The sequence below is a fragment of the Xenopus laevis genome, chromosome 8L (genome assembly GCF_017654675.1).
Source record: "Xenopus laevis strain J_2021 chromosome 8L, Xenopus_laevis_v10.1, whole genome shotgun sequence".
Lineage (NCBI taxonomy): Eukaryota > Metazoa > Chordata > Amphibia > Anura > Pipidae > Xenopus > Xenopus laevis.
The window spans coordinates 107,204,027-107,221,739 of record NC_054385.1 but is presented as its reverse complement, the minus strand read 5'-3'; the positions used below and the strand labels follow the sequence as shown (position 1 = coordinate 107,221,739).

The 17,713-nt window shown below is 41.9% G+C and overlaps 1 protein-coding gene across 2 annotated transcripts in view; it reads left to right on the top strand.

The window, feature by feature from the left end:
• The first annotated feature begins 1,187 nt into the window (after positions 1-1,187).
• bmf.L (Bcl2 modifying factor L homeolog) overlaps positions 1,188-17,713 on the top strand; it is a 35,920-nt gene continuing 19,394 nt past the window's right edge. Inside the window, exons 1-4 of one of the 2 annotated variants that reach the window (XM_041573373.1) lie at positions 1,188-1,954; positions 13,665-13,960; positions 16,467-16,651; positions 17,085-17,179. In XM_041573373.1, coding sequence (XP_041429307.1) covers positions 13,666-13,960; positions 16,467-16,651; positions 17,085-17,179 — 575 coding nt within the window. In that variant the 5' untranslated portion in view covers positions 1,188-1,954; position 13,665. The remainder of the gene's footprint in view (positions 1,955-13,664; positions 13,961-16,466; positions 16,652-17,084; positions 17,180-17,713) is intronic. The other variant, XM_041573374.1, reaches the window with a different exon arrangement.

The following is a 17,713-nucleotide window of genomic DNA, read 5'->3' as shown; positions in this document are numbered from 1 at the left end:
TCTCCATCCACCCTACGCATTTCGCACCCACTCAGGGCGCTTAGTCATTGGCTCTGATGCTCATTTACAGGATATGAGCATTTATACAGAAAAACAACCAATCAGAAAAATTAAGAAAAAAATAGAACAAAAAAATCTTTAAAGAGACAGTATCTCTCGACTCCTTCAGAATTTAAATTTCCTAGAAAATGTTTTAAAATCATTTGTCTGGATAAACAAAAGTCTGCAGAGAGAAAGTATACTGAGAAATGTTTTTAAAATGGCAATATATGTACATACATAATGGCAGCAAAGAACGCACCTAGACACAGAGCTAGTAATACGCACACATATATATATATATTATATATTTATATAAACATACAAACAGACACACTTCTATTTAGTCAGAATTGGTATACATTGTTATATTGTAATGAATAAGGAAATGTAAACAGCTTCTCAAGAATAGTAACATGTTACATCAAATTCAGAATTCATGCCGCAAGGTATTCTAGTTTTAAGATTAAAGATCCAATACACGTCTCTTCGAGACAGAATTTTTGATAGATCACCTCCCCTTTTTAATTACTGTCTTGAAGGCAAATTTTAGTTAGGGGTGCACCAAATCCACTATTTTGGATTCGACCAAACCCCCGAAAGATTCGGCCAAATACTGAATCCGAATTTGCGTATGCAAATTAGGGGTGGGAAGGGGAAAACATTTTTAAGTTCCTTGTTTTGTGATTAAAAACGTACGTGATTTCCCTCCCAGCCCCTAATTTGCATATGCAAATTAGGATTTGGATTCGGCCAGGCAGAAGGATCTGGCTGAATCCTGCTAAAAAAGACCGAATCCTGGCCAATCCAGAACCAAATCCTGGATTCGGTGCATCCCTAGTTTTAGTTACATAAAAACCTTGTGTATTGCCTTTAGGCTGCAAGTCCTCATAGGGGCTACCAATAGTCAATCACAGCCCATATTTGGCACCCCCAGGAACTTTTTGCATGCTTGTTGTTATATTTTGGTAGCAGAGGATGAGTAGAGTATAACCATGGGCATGCCGCCAATGAGGCAAGCTGAGACGCTCGCCTCAGGCGGCAATGACGGAGAGGTTTCCAGGGGCGGCAAAAAGCTGCTCCTGGTACCTTTAAGAGCCGAATTTCCGTTTTTTAAACCGGAAATTCGGCTTTACTAATGCGAGAGAGCGCAATTGTGCTCTCCGCATTAGTGTTCCTGCCTCCCCTCCCAACAGGTAAGTCGGGGAGGGGGGCGGCATTGAAGGAGACGCGTCAGGCGGCCCTTAGGTAAGAATCAGCGCTGAGTATAACAGTACCTTATTAGCAGGTTCATGCAGCCATTACACAACAAACCACACTTGTGTTGCTCCCCAACTTATTTTTACGTTTAATGTGGCTCACTGGTAAAAAAAAAAAAAAGGCTGGGGACCCCTGAATTAGTCTATTGGTGTTTTTTTGGGGGACAGAAAATATGGCGCTGGGAGAATAGAGGAAAGAGGCTGGCATCAGTCAGGTCTCTCAGAGTGTTTACTTTAGAAATACTTTGTATACATACAGGAGACGCACAAGTTGAGTAATGGACATACAGAGCTGGGATAAGAAATAGTTATAATGCAGGTAATACAGTAACAGGCTTATGTAAATAAGTAGCTAGTGCTGTGTAGTAGAATATGTGAGTGGGGGCAATAACATGGGATGAAGGATGGACTCAAAGCTAACACTGAAGTGATTGCAGCTCGAGACTCTACAGTGAGCGGGAAACGAGAGAGAGGGCAGCAAGGATACAGGACACAGGGGATGTGAAGCAATCATTGCTCCGCCTGCCAATCACAGCCGGTCCCTCCCCAGCCGCTCTAAAACACACTCACAGACAGACTTCATGCAAGGAGCTTGCCGGCCGCTACCCTGCAGGTGAGAGGACACACAGCACCCTGTCTGGATCCCCAGCTAAAAAGTAAGTGATCAGTGGGGCTGCACACCTTTTTGGGGACCACAATGGTCTCTTCCCACTGTATTGGACAGTACGGCAGCTAGCCGGGTCAAACCACTTTGGCAGCCGGGGTGTCCGGTATGATATAGTAACTGAATGATGCGCCGCTGCTTATACAGGACGCGGGTGACTTTCATTACATTACATTACTTTCATACTTCTTTTCTGACTTGTTTGTCCTCTGGATGGGCAGCAACTGAGTGTTGAAATTAAGCTGTTTTTATAAAAAGAGCTGCTGCGCTAGTGCAATTTATCGTTGCACTTATAGAGTTAAACCCTCTAGTAGATGAGCTCAGCTTCCTGGGGTGCTGGCAGTTGCAGCTGAAGAGCTTTTGGAAGGGTGCAGAGTGGACCCCTGTTGGGTTGTTTGGGCAAGTTCAGAACAAGCCCCTTTAAGTTCTGGTAATTACTCCCACCCCCATCTCTTCTATTGCCCCTGGTGCACAACTTGTTACTGTGCACTTAGTCTGTAGTCACCTGTGACTATTTAGGGACTATAATATGGCAGTTTTATGGGGAGTAGGTGTCCGCACACATTCTTAGGGTCGCTTAACTGTCAGTTGCTGAACTACATCCTCCCACTGACTGCCAAAGGCAACTGGTGGATGCTGAGAGCTGTAGTTCAATAAAACATCAGCAGGGGCATTTATGTTTTTAACCTGCAGACTAGGTTATCCCTTACTCCCCCCTGGTCTTTAGAGGGGTGCACTTCAATCCTCAGACCCTTTTTTCATACTCGTGTGTTTGAGTGGAAACAAAACATATGAGTAATAAAACAACTGTCTGGAGATCAGAGAGGCTGATATTATGTTTGGTGCCAGGGGAGAATGACCCTCTTCCAAGAGGTTGAGTCAGGATAAGCTGGCAGCGGAGGTCAGGCTTTGGGTAGTAGCTGCTGCTGCTGCTGCACTAGACCTGCTGCCAGATGTACACAGCACATCTGTTTTTGTGTGCCGCGCTGATGAACACTTGAGCTCCGCACAGCAGGATCCAGCTGGGATTAAATGACTTGTAGTTTGTAGAGAGAATCCAGAGTGACAATGAAAAGAAAAAGCCTGGGGGCTCTTTAGCCATTTTATAGCGCTGTGTGCACTGCACCTCTGTAATTAGAGACCACTGCCAGGGCCAAGGAGAGAGAAATAGTCGCACTCATCACTTTGTTCTATATCAAATATGAGAACGCGCAGATCCAGCTGAAAGCCGGGACTAGTGGTGTCGTTTTTTTAATTCCTCTTCCTCCAGTTTCACTGCATTTGCTTGTGTGTGTTTTGCCATCAGGTTCCTTAGCATATGAAAAGAAAACCACAAAACCCCATTTCTCCTATACAGCTGGTAGAAATTGTCAGCAATATGCAGCCCCCCATTTTTCCTACTGGGAAGAAATAGTCCCTTGTATTTATACTGGTGTACAGAATCCCATACTTCTATGATCTTCGACCGAGTCCAATATACCAAAAATATAGTTTAAGTAAGTAATCAGAAAAATCTGACACAAGGTTGAACTTGATGATATGTCTGTTATGTACAAATGTGCAAGAGGCCCACTAGGTATAAACTAAATTACTGGCCTGGCCTATAACTTCTTTTATGCTAAGCCTGAAACTTATTTTTATGCTTTATTGGAATAGGAAACAGTGGGCAATGTGGAGCCACCCAGCTGCTGTTTAACTACAAATTCCCAGAATTGTTCAACAGAATTTCCAATAGTCATCTGTAGGGCCACCGCTTGGATGTCATGGCTTGCATTTGTAGTTCAGCGAAAGTGCGTGGCCCCTCTTGCCTGAGTGGCGGCCTTTCCTGTTACGCAATCAGCTGTGTCTGGGGCTTTTTTCGCGTCTGTGCCACAGCGGGATATCTCTGCTGAGACCAATTTGCACTAATGGCCGTGGCACACCAATGAACCGCAGGGCTTCTTAGGTCAGATGTGGTGGAAATTATCCAGACATGCCCAATTGTTTTTTATTGTGTGCTTGTTCCTGCTTCGCTAGGAGCCGCCGTCAGCTGCTTGTAATACCATCGGCTTCATCGCCTGCACTGCTCTCTTTCCAAACATGACTCAGCGCTCGACACACATTTGTCCTTTGGCAGCCACTGCCTCACGTGTTGCTGGCAGGAACCTTCCCCTGATAAACAAACTACCTCCTTTGTGACGTTGTTCCGGAAACAGCACAATCAAAGTGTAACCGGGAAATAAATATATAAAATGTGGCCCCAAACTTCTCCCCCTTTACTCCCATGTTCCCATTCTGTGGCTCACAAGGTGTTTAATTATATATCCCTGTATTTGAATATAGCTCCAACATCTGGCACAGCACCCCATTTGATGTTACATTTTACGATAGATATACACACAAGGGCCAATTAAATCAAAAGCCGAGTGAAATACAGGTATGGAATCCGTTATCCTGTAACCTGTTATCCAGAAAGCTCAGAGTTACAGAAAGGCTGTCTCCCATATATCGATTATAATCAAATAATCCAAATTTTTTTAAAAATTTCCTTTTTCACTGTAATAATGAAACAGTACCTTGTACATGATCCAAACAAAGATATAATTAATCCTTATTGGAAGCAAAACCAGTTTATTGGGTTTATTTAATGTTTATTTTCTAAAGTATTAAGATCCAAAGTACGGAAAGATACATTATCCGGAAAACCCCAGGTCCCATGCATTCTGGTTAACGGGTCCCATACCTGTACTAGGAAGACCAAAGGATAAAAGGGGTTTATATGTATCAACTATGTACTATCTTGTTTGATATTCGGTACTAGAATGGTGGTCTGCCAGGCCTAGACATTGGGCATGCTGGAAACTATTATCTGCCGATGCATTACTTCTGTCAGTGTATGGTACATCAGCAGTAAGAAAGTGAAGAGAAGTCAGAATCAGAACAGTAAAAATGTCCAGGCCACTTTCTGTACCCCTATCCTTGCCTTTTGAAACTTTAATAAAAATCTATTATACGAAAAAAAAAAAAAATGTCCAGGCCAGGGTTGGAACTAGGGGTATGCAGCTGCCTTGGGCAGCAGTACCACTTGGCATTAGGGTTGCCACCTGGCCGGTATTTCACTGGCCTAGCCGGAAAAATACCAGCCAAGGCCAGGGCCGGTATTACAAAGTTACTGACAATGTAGCTGCCGGTAAATTTGTGATCACCAGTCAAACTGCTCCCAGCCTGCCTCTCAGGGCCGGATTTACATAGTGGGCGCCCCTAGGCCCACTGCCATTCGTCGCCCCTGTCCCCTCCAGCGGGACAGGAGCAATGGGGATTGGCGCATGGAAATTTAGAAAATGATTGTATCTCCAGCGTATCCCCAGTGTTTTTGAACCAATGTGGGTTTGGTTGGGCAGCATGCCGCCCCCCTAAAATCCTGCCGCCCTAGGCCTGGGCCTAGGTAGCCTTTCCACAAATCCGGGCCTGCTGCCTCTGATCCACCCAGCCCACCTATTTCTAGCTACAATACTTACCGATTCCACACTCCTCTGCCCACCCCCCTCAATGGCATGATCCCATCCCTGTGACATCACTGCCCCGCTCATTTGTGTCATGTTCCTCCCCCTCGTGAACCCACCCCTCACCTTGGCCAGTAAAGTTTTCCTAAAAAGGTGGCAACCCTACTTGGCGTGGTTCTGGCCATGCTGTATTTGGCCCCTTGTATGGTGCAACCTGTTTAGCCTGTTGGCTAAATGGTTGAATACTGACATTGGTCTGTGTATTAGTGATATGCAGGTTAGCAAACTCAACCTACACTTGACCCTAAACCGCACCCGACCCATACCTGCGTCTTTCTCGCTCTGTACGCTAGTTCTGTGTTCTAAGACTGTGTACTTCCCCAGTCTGTCCTGCACCCAAATTTAACCTGCAATGGTTGGGCAAATTTCAACCCAAACCCGCCCAACCTGAGGTCAACATGTGGGTCCCCTCAGGTTTCAGGTCAGCCCGCACATCACTACTGTGTATGGGCACCTTTACACAGGAAGATAAACAGGGATCAGATGTTATGCGTTACCTATATAAAATAGGTCACCTGTTGCTACCTGTTTGTATTTGGCCCCCATATAAGCACTTAGACACTGTGAAAATATACTAATTTAATGTGACCATAGAGAGAGGAACGAGTATCTCTGGTGTTTAAGGCCCAACGCAAGGTCCTCGCTTTCCTGGTTGCTGAATTATCAGTAAATATAATCAGCGTTTACTGAAGAGATTCAATTATATAACTGTAATCTCTGCCTGTTATGAAACACCACAATACTCTTTTCCTTGAGCTGCTATTGATTTGCTACAGATTGAAATCGCGTGGAACAAATATTGCATCCCGCTGTGAACCCTGTGCCCCAGGCAAAACTATCATTAGTCTATTAAAATAGCAGCACAGCCCAGACTCTACTCTGTTCCTCGCTTGTGATGGCCGTGTCCTTTGTCCTTATGTTTTGTAGGAGTAAGGCTTTGGCTAGATATTAATTACTTTTTTCCCTAGAACAACATGAGCAGATCTAATGGATTGTCCTCCATAATCCTACCCTATATTCCTATTATGTATAGGGAACAGAAAGTCAAGATATGCAAGGGAGTCATTCTTGAGGAGCAAAACGGCACACCTGGAGCCCTCTAATGCCTACTGAGTGTGGCACTATGTATTAAAGGTACCAGCAAAGGTGGTCTTTGGAGCCCTTGAGCAGACATGAGGCCATATCAATTTTTACTGGAGGAAGAGGGCTGTCTCCAAAAGCTTGTGCCTTCATTTTCTGCTCCATAATAAACAATTTAGGGTGATAGCCCACAGAAAATTTGGTGGGCTTTTAGGAACCAGTTAACCTGCTTTTTTGTTTTGGGGCTCTACTTCCTAGTGATTCTTGGTGACTTCCTTGACCTTATATTTGCAATAGATGATACAGTATTTGCCATACACATAATATTTTCAGTGTCTTGGACAAACAAATCTACCTCATCCTAGGTATAGTATACAGCAGAAGAACCTGGGAATGAAGGAAGGGGCCTATATGGCAGATGGGAATGGGAAGCAAGTACAATAATTGTTTTAGTATGTTAGCAAGGTCCTTAAAGAGATACTGACACCAGAAATTAAATGTTTTACATCTATCATAATATTGCCTTTGAAAGCTACTTATAACTTTGCCATAAAGTATTTGCACAATGCTTTTACATTACCTGTCTGATGCCCCATGTTCCTATATGAGGGGGCTGCCATATTTGTGCAGCAGGAGTCCGTTAGCATTAGAAAATTTAACAGGCCGAGAAGGGACAGTCAGGTTGGCAAAACAGTCAGGTTTAGAAACTTCAACTAACAATAACTTAAAAAAACAAACCTCTCTGCAAAAAACTATCAACATGACCTATAGGTAATTTTTAATGTACATACATATGTTAAAAAGTAGTTTTTTAGTGTCAGTATCACTGTAAGGCCTAAGTTCACAGCTGGCTGCATACTGAATCACGTCACTAGCAAAGAGGGAGGCAGATGCGGGCTAGAGATAGCAATCTGCAGCTCACTACTTCCTCTTTTGTTACCTCACTAAGTACACTGTGCTGGTCATGTGAGGAGAAGGAACTCGGGCTACAAAATGCTATCATTCAGTCTTCCTATACAAAGTGTAAGCTGCAGGCTCATGGGAGTACATAGAGGTACACGTTGTTTTTTAACATATAACAACACAGGACACCTAATGTGTACTAGCAACATACCTGCATAGGTTTCGGGACACCCTTTCTAATAAGTAAAGTTGCCCAATTAAGCCACAACAGCCATGTAATCTCGAGCAAAATACACTGGCAGAAATTTTGGTGCAACCTGAAGATCTCGGTTACTGTCAAAGTGTCGCTGTCATAGGATGTCACCTTCTAATACATTGATGCCCTAACCCCTTGAATGTTGCTCTCAGTGGCCTCAACGCAGGTGGTTATTTTTGAGCACGTGGACACAAGCTTTAGTTGCATAAAAATCATGTGTACTGCCAAACAGAGCCTCCTTAAGGCTAAGGCCACACTAGGCGATAGCGCCGCGATTTGACTCGCGGCGACTTTTAAGCCGCAATCGCTGGGGAAACTTTTGCGCTGGCGTCTATGGGGAATCACGAAAAATCGCCAGCGTAAAAACACACGCGGCGATCTTTTTTCTATTGTCGCTCGAAATCGCCTAGCGAGGCAATTTCGAGCGACAGTAGAGAAAAGATCGCCGCGTGTGTTTTTACGCTGGCGATTTTTCGCGATTCCCCATAGACGCCAGCGCAAAAGTTTCCCCAGCGATTGCGGCTTAAAAGTCGCCGCGAGTCAAATCGCGGCGCTATCGCCTAGTGTGGCCTTAGCCTTAGACTTCCAGACATATAGGACCTACCAAATGGCAATCATAGCCCTTATTTGGCATCCCCAGGATCATTTTTATGCTTGTGTTGTTCTCCAACTTTTTTTTACAATTGAAAGTGTTCTAGCAAGTCGCACATCTGCCCTACTAGACCTGGCCACCTGTAAGAAACATCTAAATAGACCACATAAACTCAAATAAAGTTACCAGTGTGTGATGAAGCCTATAGTTGATTGCTCACTGTCAAGTTTCAAACAGTCTCTGGAAGGAATGTGGGCATAACAACTATTAGGGTTTGCATTGGCAAGCGGTTGCACAGTGCCCTAGAATAAACATGTTACCGTAAGTGTTGGCTGAAGTGATGTAAAGGTTTCTGCCATTGGACTATGGAGTAGCAGAAATAGGTTCTATGTGCTAAATCTCTCTTAACCACCTGGCAGTCTGAAGGATGTCTGGTTTTGGCCAGCTGAATGGCTAGTGCTGATTCAATAGTTTTGGGAAGGAGGAATAGTGGTTTGGGGCTGTTTTTCATGGCTTGGGCTATGGCCCTTGGTTCCAGTGTAAGCAAATGTAAATGTAACAGCATTCTTGAAAATTCCATTTTTTTCAGCCAAATAATTCTCCTGTGCACAATGGAAGGGCCATACATAATTTGTAATAATACTACCCTCACTTGTGGCTGAATGGCTAATCCCACTGACAATGGCTTAACATCTGTTGCAAAGCCTTCATAGGTTCTGTTATATTAGCAAAGGGAAGACTTTCTGAACAAAATGTTTTGATTAGCCAGTGTTCGGATGTTACTGGGGCCCACAACAGTAAGAAAGTGGAATTCAGTGATTACTTGGAAGTCCCTGGTATTTTAAAAGATGTGCTGGAGTTAGTGACTGGTGTGCAATTGTATTATGTGTGTGAGAAACAGGTTATCTACCCTAGGTGATAGGAGGGGTTCCTGAAGAGATCCTACTTTATCTTAGTGGCACATTCACGTCTAATTAAACCTCTGATCAAAGGACCCTGTATGCAATTTTTTAAATAACTCAGTAACAGAATGGGAGCAGTAATATATATATATATATTTATTATATAAAAGTTTCTCTTTAGTTTTGCAGCAGCAGGATTGGATTCCAGTCAGTGTTCATTGTAGGGTAGTCCTGGTAAAACATCAGGTAGTATTACATGGGTGGAATGGGATGGAGGGCTTCATGGAAAAACAGAAGAAGGCAGATGGCATCTATAGGATGGGTGGGAAAGGGAGCAGATGGGATAGAGTGGGGTGGGATGGGAGAGAGGACCAAGATCATTCATGGGTTATGAAATATGGAAGGGCTAGAAAGAGCAAAGATGGTAGAGAGTTCTGTAAGGACATGATTGCGGATGTTAAGTTCAGATGAGGACACAGAACCGGATTTGGTTTTGCGTGTCACATAGGAGTCATACCAGTAACCAGTTCTATTTTGCACTACATTTAAACCTCTCTGTGGCAGTGTTAACTTGATGCCTTGTTCGTGAGAAGAACAACCACTGCCGTCCTCGGTCAGGACTTTTGGTATGTTTTGTTCTGCTTGACTGGACCATGTGGGACAAATCCACCTACATTCTAAACCCCGTATTCTACTTTCTGCTTCCTTTCCAGCTTCTCGGTCTCACAAATACATTTGCAGCAAATTGAAACCTGTTCTTGAACTGCTTTTGCAGTGAACTTGGTGCAGTATAAGAATGAATAATATCTCACAGTTACTTGTAACTGAAACTGATAATCAAAGAGTTCTCATCACTGTGAAGGCATTTGCAACTCCTGAAATAAATCTGCAAGAAAAGGTCCATGGCTTGTTCCTAATCTGCAGCAATGTGGCTAACCATATACAGTCAAAAGAATCTAAATAAAGCTTTTTCATTTAGCAGAGATTGTGTGATAGACCTATGGTTTATGATAACATGGTGCAGACTGTCCCTGTAGGTGACCAACGTGAACACAAAAAGTTTGGCCAATATCAGCCTTACTGACTGATTTTTGGGAGGTATTTTGTATCTGTGCAGAAAAAAAAGTATGGTGATGGGCCTTTTTAAGACACTAAGCATTGGCAGATCAGGAAGCACAAGGAACCACTGATTTTACTTGCTTGTGTTAAAATCCACACATTAGAGTCACTAGCAGAAGAATTGAATCTGTGGCATCTGTCATACCATGGGGCAACAAGTAGAATACCAACCTGAAGACTTCAGTTGTTGTAGGATTCTCAAAAACCTTTAGATCAGCGCTATCAACTGAAGGTCAACAGGCTTCTTTTCGCCTTCAAAAGAATGTTTATAGCACATAAACATAAACTAAGCTACTTCATTCTATGAACTTGTATCAGCTTGGGAGCATTGTGCATAGCAATGTGTGCATATCTCCTAGTATGTACCAATTTTATTCTTGGAGTCATAGATTGTTGTCCCAACACAGGTAACAGTTTATTAATGCCATGGGGATAATGTTTTGTCATGGCCTCATGCCATGGACCAAAGCTGCATAATTGGTTATTTACATGGATGGGTGGACTCTCCTAGTCTGATGGGGTTTGGCTGGTGAGTGGTACCCTGTTGATTACTCTGCTTTAGTTTGATTCTGTCACAATACATTTTATGGAATATGTTCAAAACAGAGGATCTGGCTCACCTGGGGTGGGGGCTTTGAGCAGTGGCAGTTCATTTTGAAAGCAAGTAAGAGTGAGAATTGGGGAGAGTGGTTATTTGCTTTCCTAGATACACATGGAAACCCAGCTTGAAGGTCAGTTACTGTGGTCAATATGTTTTTGCTGTCATGGATATTTTTGAAACTGTGGTTGACATATATTTTCCTATATTTGTACTCATTTCAGGGGCGTAATGGGGACCTTACTAAAGGAAAGTGGTTGAACTGAAATAATTTGACGCTGCCTTGGGGCGATAAATCTCTTCTTCTGCTCTCCTCCATAAACCTTTGCACCGGCAATAATGTAAATTGTTGTTGCTAAAACATATGCAGAAGAGGATATTTATTGTGGGCGACTCATTTCCTCATATGCCATTGCTTACATGTTTCTAGTTTAAAATATTATAACTAGATTAAATATTGTTGACATTTAAATGGCTGTAATTCACAGCCCTCTATCTGGTGGTGACTTGCAACCTGCAACAGCAGACTGTGTCACAGCAGCATTTTTTTTTCAACTTTTCCTTTACGTGTGGACTTTGTGTCCTATTATTACCTATTCCCCACAGGTAAACAAACAGTGGCACAGGGGAGGGGGGGGTCAGAGAGTTTACAGCCCAAGGCCAACCAGCGAAACCTCTTTTGTTTAACCACAGTGTAAGCTCACTGATATGAGATGGTATTTTCCAACAGCTGCCTCCTTACCTTTGCCCTTTTTTTTTTTTAAAGAAACTAAAACAGAAGAATTTTTTGCGTGAAATGTTTACATCAGGGCTGTCAACGTCAGCTGTCAGCAGTTTACCAACGCAGTGTAAAAATCTCTAGGGTTTTATTGTCTGTATTTTAAACTCTTAAACTCATTGGTGCTCCTAATGGTCCACCTCCTTTTTCTTCTGCTTAACCCTTATCTTCATGAGGTAAGGTGAGAATATTGTCTCAGACAGAAATGCACCTGACGAAGGGGTACGCCCCCGAAACGTTGTTTCCTGTTTGGCATTGACAATAAACACGGGTTATGAACCCTTAAGCATCCGTGTGCTGGAGTTTCATCTTATTGCTCAGACAGAAATGCCCCACAAATGCTGCTCCTTATTAAATTAATTTTTTTAAAATAGGAATTTCATCCCTTCTTGTGCCATTGTGCTCTCTGCTCTAGCAATGCAGCCTCCCCTTGACCTCGAAGTTTGGAAAGGTAGGTGGAAAGGGGGTGGCATTAGCAAGGCCTCCTCAGGGGGCCGAAAATTAGCCCTACTTATTACTAACCCATCCTTGTCTTTTCTCTCCTACTGTATCCTACGAGTAGAAAAAGCAAACATACAAGACAAGTAGCAATTTATGAATGCTGTTCTATTTTTTCTATATTGTCTTTTTTACTGTTACCTTGATATTTCCTCATCTATATCCTATAAATATCCTCCTCTTTCAAACCCATTTTTCTCACTTTCTCCTCTTCCATTTTCTACCCTTTTTTTCCTCCACTTATCTCTCACAAATCTCTTCTTTCTGATGCTTCATTTTTTTTCTTCTTCAGTAAACTTGTTTACCCCAATTTATTCCCTCCGCTTCTTTATTTTTTTTTCCAATAAACACAGGCCTGGATTTGTGGCAAGGCCAGAAAGGCCCGGTCCTAGGGCTGCACAAATTAAGGGGTAGTTTGCTGTAAGTAACATGTTAGCCTTTGTTCCTGTTCATATAGACACAGTTGCACTACTCAACTTTGGCACCATGTTTAAGTCATCTTATTCACCAGTGGGCATTCATCATATGAGAGATCATCGCAGTGCCAAAAATCAAGGATAGTGGGGAACTAATGGGCAGTAGTTACCAGAACAAAGGGTAAAGCAATCTCACAGCCAATGCATGTAGGAAGAGTCAGTGCAGTGAGGGTTTCCACTACTTTGCATTATTGCAGTGATAAAGGATACATATAGTGTCAAGAACAAGTAATTACCACTGCACTAATCACTTCTTTAAAAAAAGTTTCTATTAATAAGAATTTTCCCCAAAACACTTGTACCAGCCCTTCCACTTCCTGCTGGCTGCTTTCCCAGCATGTACCAGAGAGACTGCATCTAATATCACTTTCGAGTGTAGGATGGCAGACCTAAAAGGGAACTGAAGTTTTACACAGGATCTACATGGGGAGCTCAAATAAAGGGGTAATTATCAATAATCCTTTGTGGTTCAGATTGAAATTGGGCACCATATATTATCTTCGTTGCCTACATGGTAGGGGTGATTTTCATTAATGTTATAAATTCCCTTTAACAGTGCAACCGAATTGAGTAGAGCCTTTATGAAAGCTATTAAATAGACTATAATAATGGGGCAGGGTTCATTTCTACAGGTGGGTGAAGGTCACTCCATGATGTCATTGGGCAGGCATCCAAACCAGTGGCACACACAGAAAGTCCTATTAATCATTACTTCTGATGTAAACAAAGGGATAAAAACAATGAGCGCCTCTATACATCTCTGCTCTCTGTGATTAAAGAATAGCTAAGCATTTCTGTATGGGGGGGACTGTGCATTTGCTAGGGTACTTGGTGTAGTTAGAACCACCATGAGGGGTTGTGAGAAGGAGCTGCTGTGAAAGTGACTGAGTTTGGGTGAGCTGGGGGCATGTTTTGATGAAAAACTGGAGCCTTAACTTGTGTATTGCTTTTTTGCTAGGATGGAACCGGAAAGTTACCTGAATATGGATGAGTTGGATGACGATGTGTTTTATCCTGATGACTTTGGATACTCAGATCAGACCATGACTTCCTCCACAGTGTTCAACCAGAGCCAGTCCTACACGTGCCTGCTGGGCCGCTTTCACCTCTTCCCACTTTCTCACTGTTGTGGCCCTGGATTCAGGGGCGCAGACTACGAGGACAAGGCTACACAGACTCTGGGGTCACCTTCCATCAGCCAGGACATCATGCTACCATGTGGGGTGTCTGAAACCCCTCAAAGACTTTTTTATGGTAAGGAGGCCTTATCCGAGATATTCATTTAATGCTCCTATCTTACATGTATCTCACAGATTCCATGGACTTTTTTAGAGTATGATACTGGCCTCTATTTTCCAGAATGCTTTTTATACAATAACTCATTAGTCTTGCAGAAGTGCTGTGTGCCACGGGAGAAGGTTGGGGTGTTTTTAAAATACCATTACCTTCCATAACACTGTTGCTGCACCCAAATGTTGCTTGTCTACTACTGCCAGCACACTCTGTCATATTATCAAGAGTTAAATCATGCTGGAAAGTGTAGTCTAGCAATATAAAGCCCCTATCTACACTATCTAATATGTCTGATCTATGAACACATTAAGATTTCAGCAATAAAATTGGCATGAGGTATCATTTTTACTACTCATACAGGTATTATATTTATTATCTGGAATGCCTGGGATTTGGCGTTTTCCAGATCTTTTTTTTTTTCTGTAATTTGATCACAGTACCACAAGTCTACTAAAACAATAATCTAAACATAAAAGGGCAAGTCAACCCCAAAATAAAAAAAATGGCTAATAACAGAAAACATTATTCTAAGCAACTTTCCAATATAGATTTATTAAAAATGTTCTGTGATTTTAAAGTTCTTTGTAAAAAAACATCAGGGGTATAATCCTATTAGCACAATTGAATGTGTTGTAAAAGCAGAGGTACCTGTGGCCTTTTAATAAACACATATGAAATCATTATTGTTGAGGGAGCTGAGCATAGGAAATACTTAACAGTCCTAATGTAAGTATGGCTCACTCTTTACACAATCATTTATTAGTTCAGTGGTTTTCCATATATATGGCTTCTGGGATGAGGCACCATATACTAAAATGTCTTTTTCAGCATTAACATTGCTTAGCCAGGGAAAAAAATAAATGGGTGGGTCCTACTGTTTGTGTGAATCTGTTTGTTATTCATCTCCTTAAATCAGTGCACTGATTTTACGTTAATAAATCTCTGAAAACACAAAACTGGAAGAGGGCAACAATTGTGTGGATGTAAACTAAAAATGGAAAATAATGTGGTTCTAATTAGGAAAACTGGATGCTTGCCTTGATCATCATCTGCAATTTGGCTTCCAGGATTTTTCACTGCCAATTTATGCATAAACACAAGAGTGGCAAACAATTTCTAACTGGGCTTGTACAGGAGAAGGGAGGGAGTATCAAAAGTGCTGTTTCCACTTTTCTCTAAAAACATTCATAGACACTCGGCTTCACTCCGCGGGACTTCTATGTCCTGCTTTTGCCAGACGGAGCTGATTCTTGGCCTACACATAAACACAAGCCGAGAATCGGAAGATCCAATGGCCTCTGCTCCCTCCTGTGTCTGCACTGAGAGGCACTGTGTCAGTTTGGGTGCAGACACACAGAGTGGATTTTGTCTTGAAATTATATACTTGGAGTGAAATCTGCTCCATGTGTCTGCACTAGGGTTGCCACCTTTTCTGGAAAATACTGGCCTTCCTATATATTTATCTTTTTCCCTAATAATAACATTGGGCTTAAGCATCATTTTTACTGGCCAGGCCAGTAAAATACCGGCCAGGTGGCAACCCTAGTCTGCACCCATGCTGATGCAGTGTGTCTCGGTACCGATACAGGAGGGAGCAGAGGCCAGCCCATTGGTTGATTCAGTTGAGATTATTTGGAACTGTTGTAATCTGGTCACCTGTTCTTAGAATAGAAATACATCAGGCATATGCAAGTGCATACCTAAACTAACATTCCCCTTAAATTTGTACCTGTTATATACACACATATTTTGATATTTTGACTTTTTGGGATTCAACCAAATCCCCGAATTCTTTGTGAACGATTCGGCTGAATACCCTTCCGAATCCAAATTTGCAAATTAGGGGCGGGGAAGGATAAGGTGGGAAAAATGTTTTGTGTGAAAAAGTCACATGATTTCCCTTCCCACACCTAATTTACATATGCAAAATAGGATTCAGACTCAGTTCGGCCATGCACAAGGATTCTGCCGAATTCCGAACCGAATCCTGGATTTCGGTGCATCCCTAATTAGTGCAATCAATAATTGTGGATCACACAGAAAATATTATATATACACAAAATTCAGTTGCCAATAATTGTATTTCTGTGCATACTCTCTACAAGATCTAAGAGCACTAGTTGCTTTACATTGTTTAGAGTTGATGGGAACTTGGGGAACAATTTAATGCTGGGGGTCAAAACATAGCAGAGGTGCAGTGATCAAAATGATACTTTAAAATATGACGGTCATAAACTTCTACAGTGTTAATGTAGATGTCAGTAAAGTACAATATACAAAGCAATGGAAAGCTGCATGACAAGTAACTCATGTATTAAGCTGGGGCTGCCAGTGACTTCTTTGAGGTCTAAATGATTAATAGGCAGCCTTCAACATTATAAATCAAGTTATTTGATACTTTTCCTCTGGGTAAAGCACTCCTCATAACTTCCTGTGCACAATGAACATATCAATGGTTTCCCTTCAGAACTGAGGGGTTTCTTTCTTTGTGTTCCAGGACATGCAGGATACCTCTTATACCTCCCTCTGAATTCTCCCGCTCGTTTCGGAGAAGATGTAGAGAACCAGAGGCAGGAACAGAGCGCAGAGCATCGGATCGCCCGCAAACTACAGTGTATTGGAGACCAGTTTCACAGGTTTCATCTGCACAGAGTAATTCATTACTTTTTTTATCTGTTCTAAGAATCAGAGGTTAAATGAAATGCATAAGTGTGTAACACTGTTCAACCACAAGCAGCACCTCTCTCAGCAGGGAAACATTAGGGTCCTGCCCTAAAATAATGCCATAAACACAGGGAAGATTTTAAGATCCTGCCTCTCATCTTTGGCATGAATTCACTAACCACCTATTTATCTATACTGGTAGAGTTTTGTTAATCACCTTTCTATAAAACTGCCTATATCTAACAGTCTTGTGGAAACCTATATAGTTTTAACTTTACCTTGTGTTCTTTATTTACACAGTGGTGAAGAGTGTAGAATCTACTGTACATTTTTTCAATTTATACATGGAACACATTTTTCCTCAGGCCAGTGCTTTTTGCCAAAGAGAATGAATTAAATTTAAATCATTTTCTTTTTGAAGTGGTATTTCACAGGCAGGATCATGGTACATTCATGGGCACACACAGATCTGTACCCCCAACCATGCTGGATTATTTTTGGCCTTTGGAAAGGAAGGTATGTATGGGCGTAATCTGGGTACCTCCTCTGCATTTTATTTTTGAGATGGGTGTTTTGGGTGAAACGGAATCTGTGATCTATGAATATTATTACTATCAGCATTGGTGAATCAGTGGCATTGATAGCATATGTTTTATGTACTAAGAAGATTTAAAAAAAAAAAATTGTTTTGCTAGTATTTAAAAGGGCAGTATACCCCCTCATTCAGCATGAGTTCAATATATTTTGTTAAATATACGTTCTGCCTATTGTTTTGATCACAAAAAAAATTGATGCTTATATTATTTCCTGAGTTAGGGTAGGGGCACAAGACGCGTTAGGTTTTATGTCCTAATAAATTTTCTACTTTTTTTTAAAAAAATATTCAGCTCTTGATTATTGGAGATCCTCACATTTTTCCTTTTGGATTTACTCCGCATTTGGCCCCTGTGAGGTAGATAATTAGATCACCACTGCACAGATAATCCCCCTGTAAAATGGACTGTTAATAAAACAAAGGACATGGAGTAAACAATAGGCAAAAAGTATGTT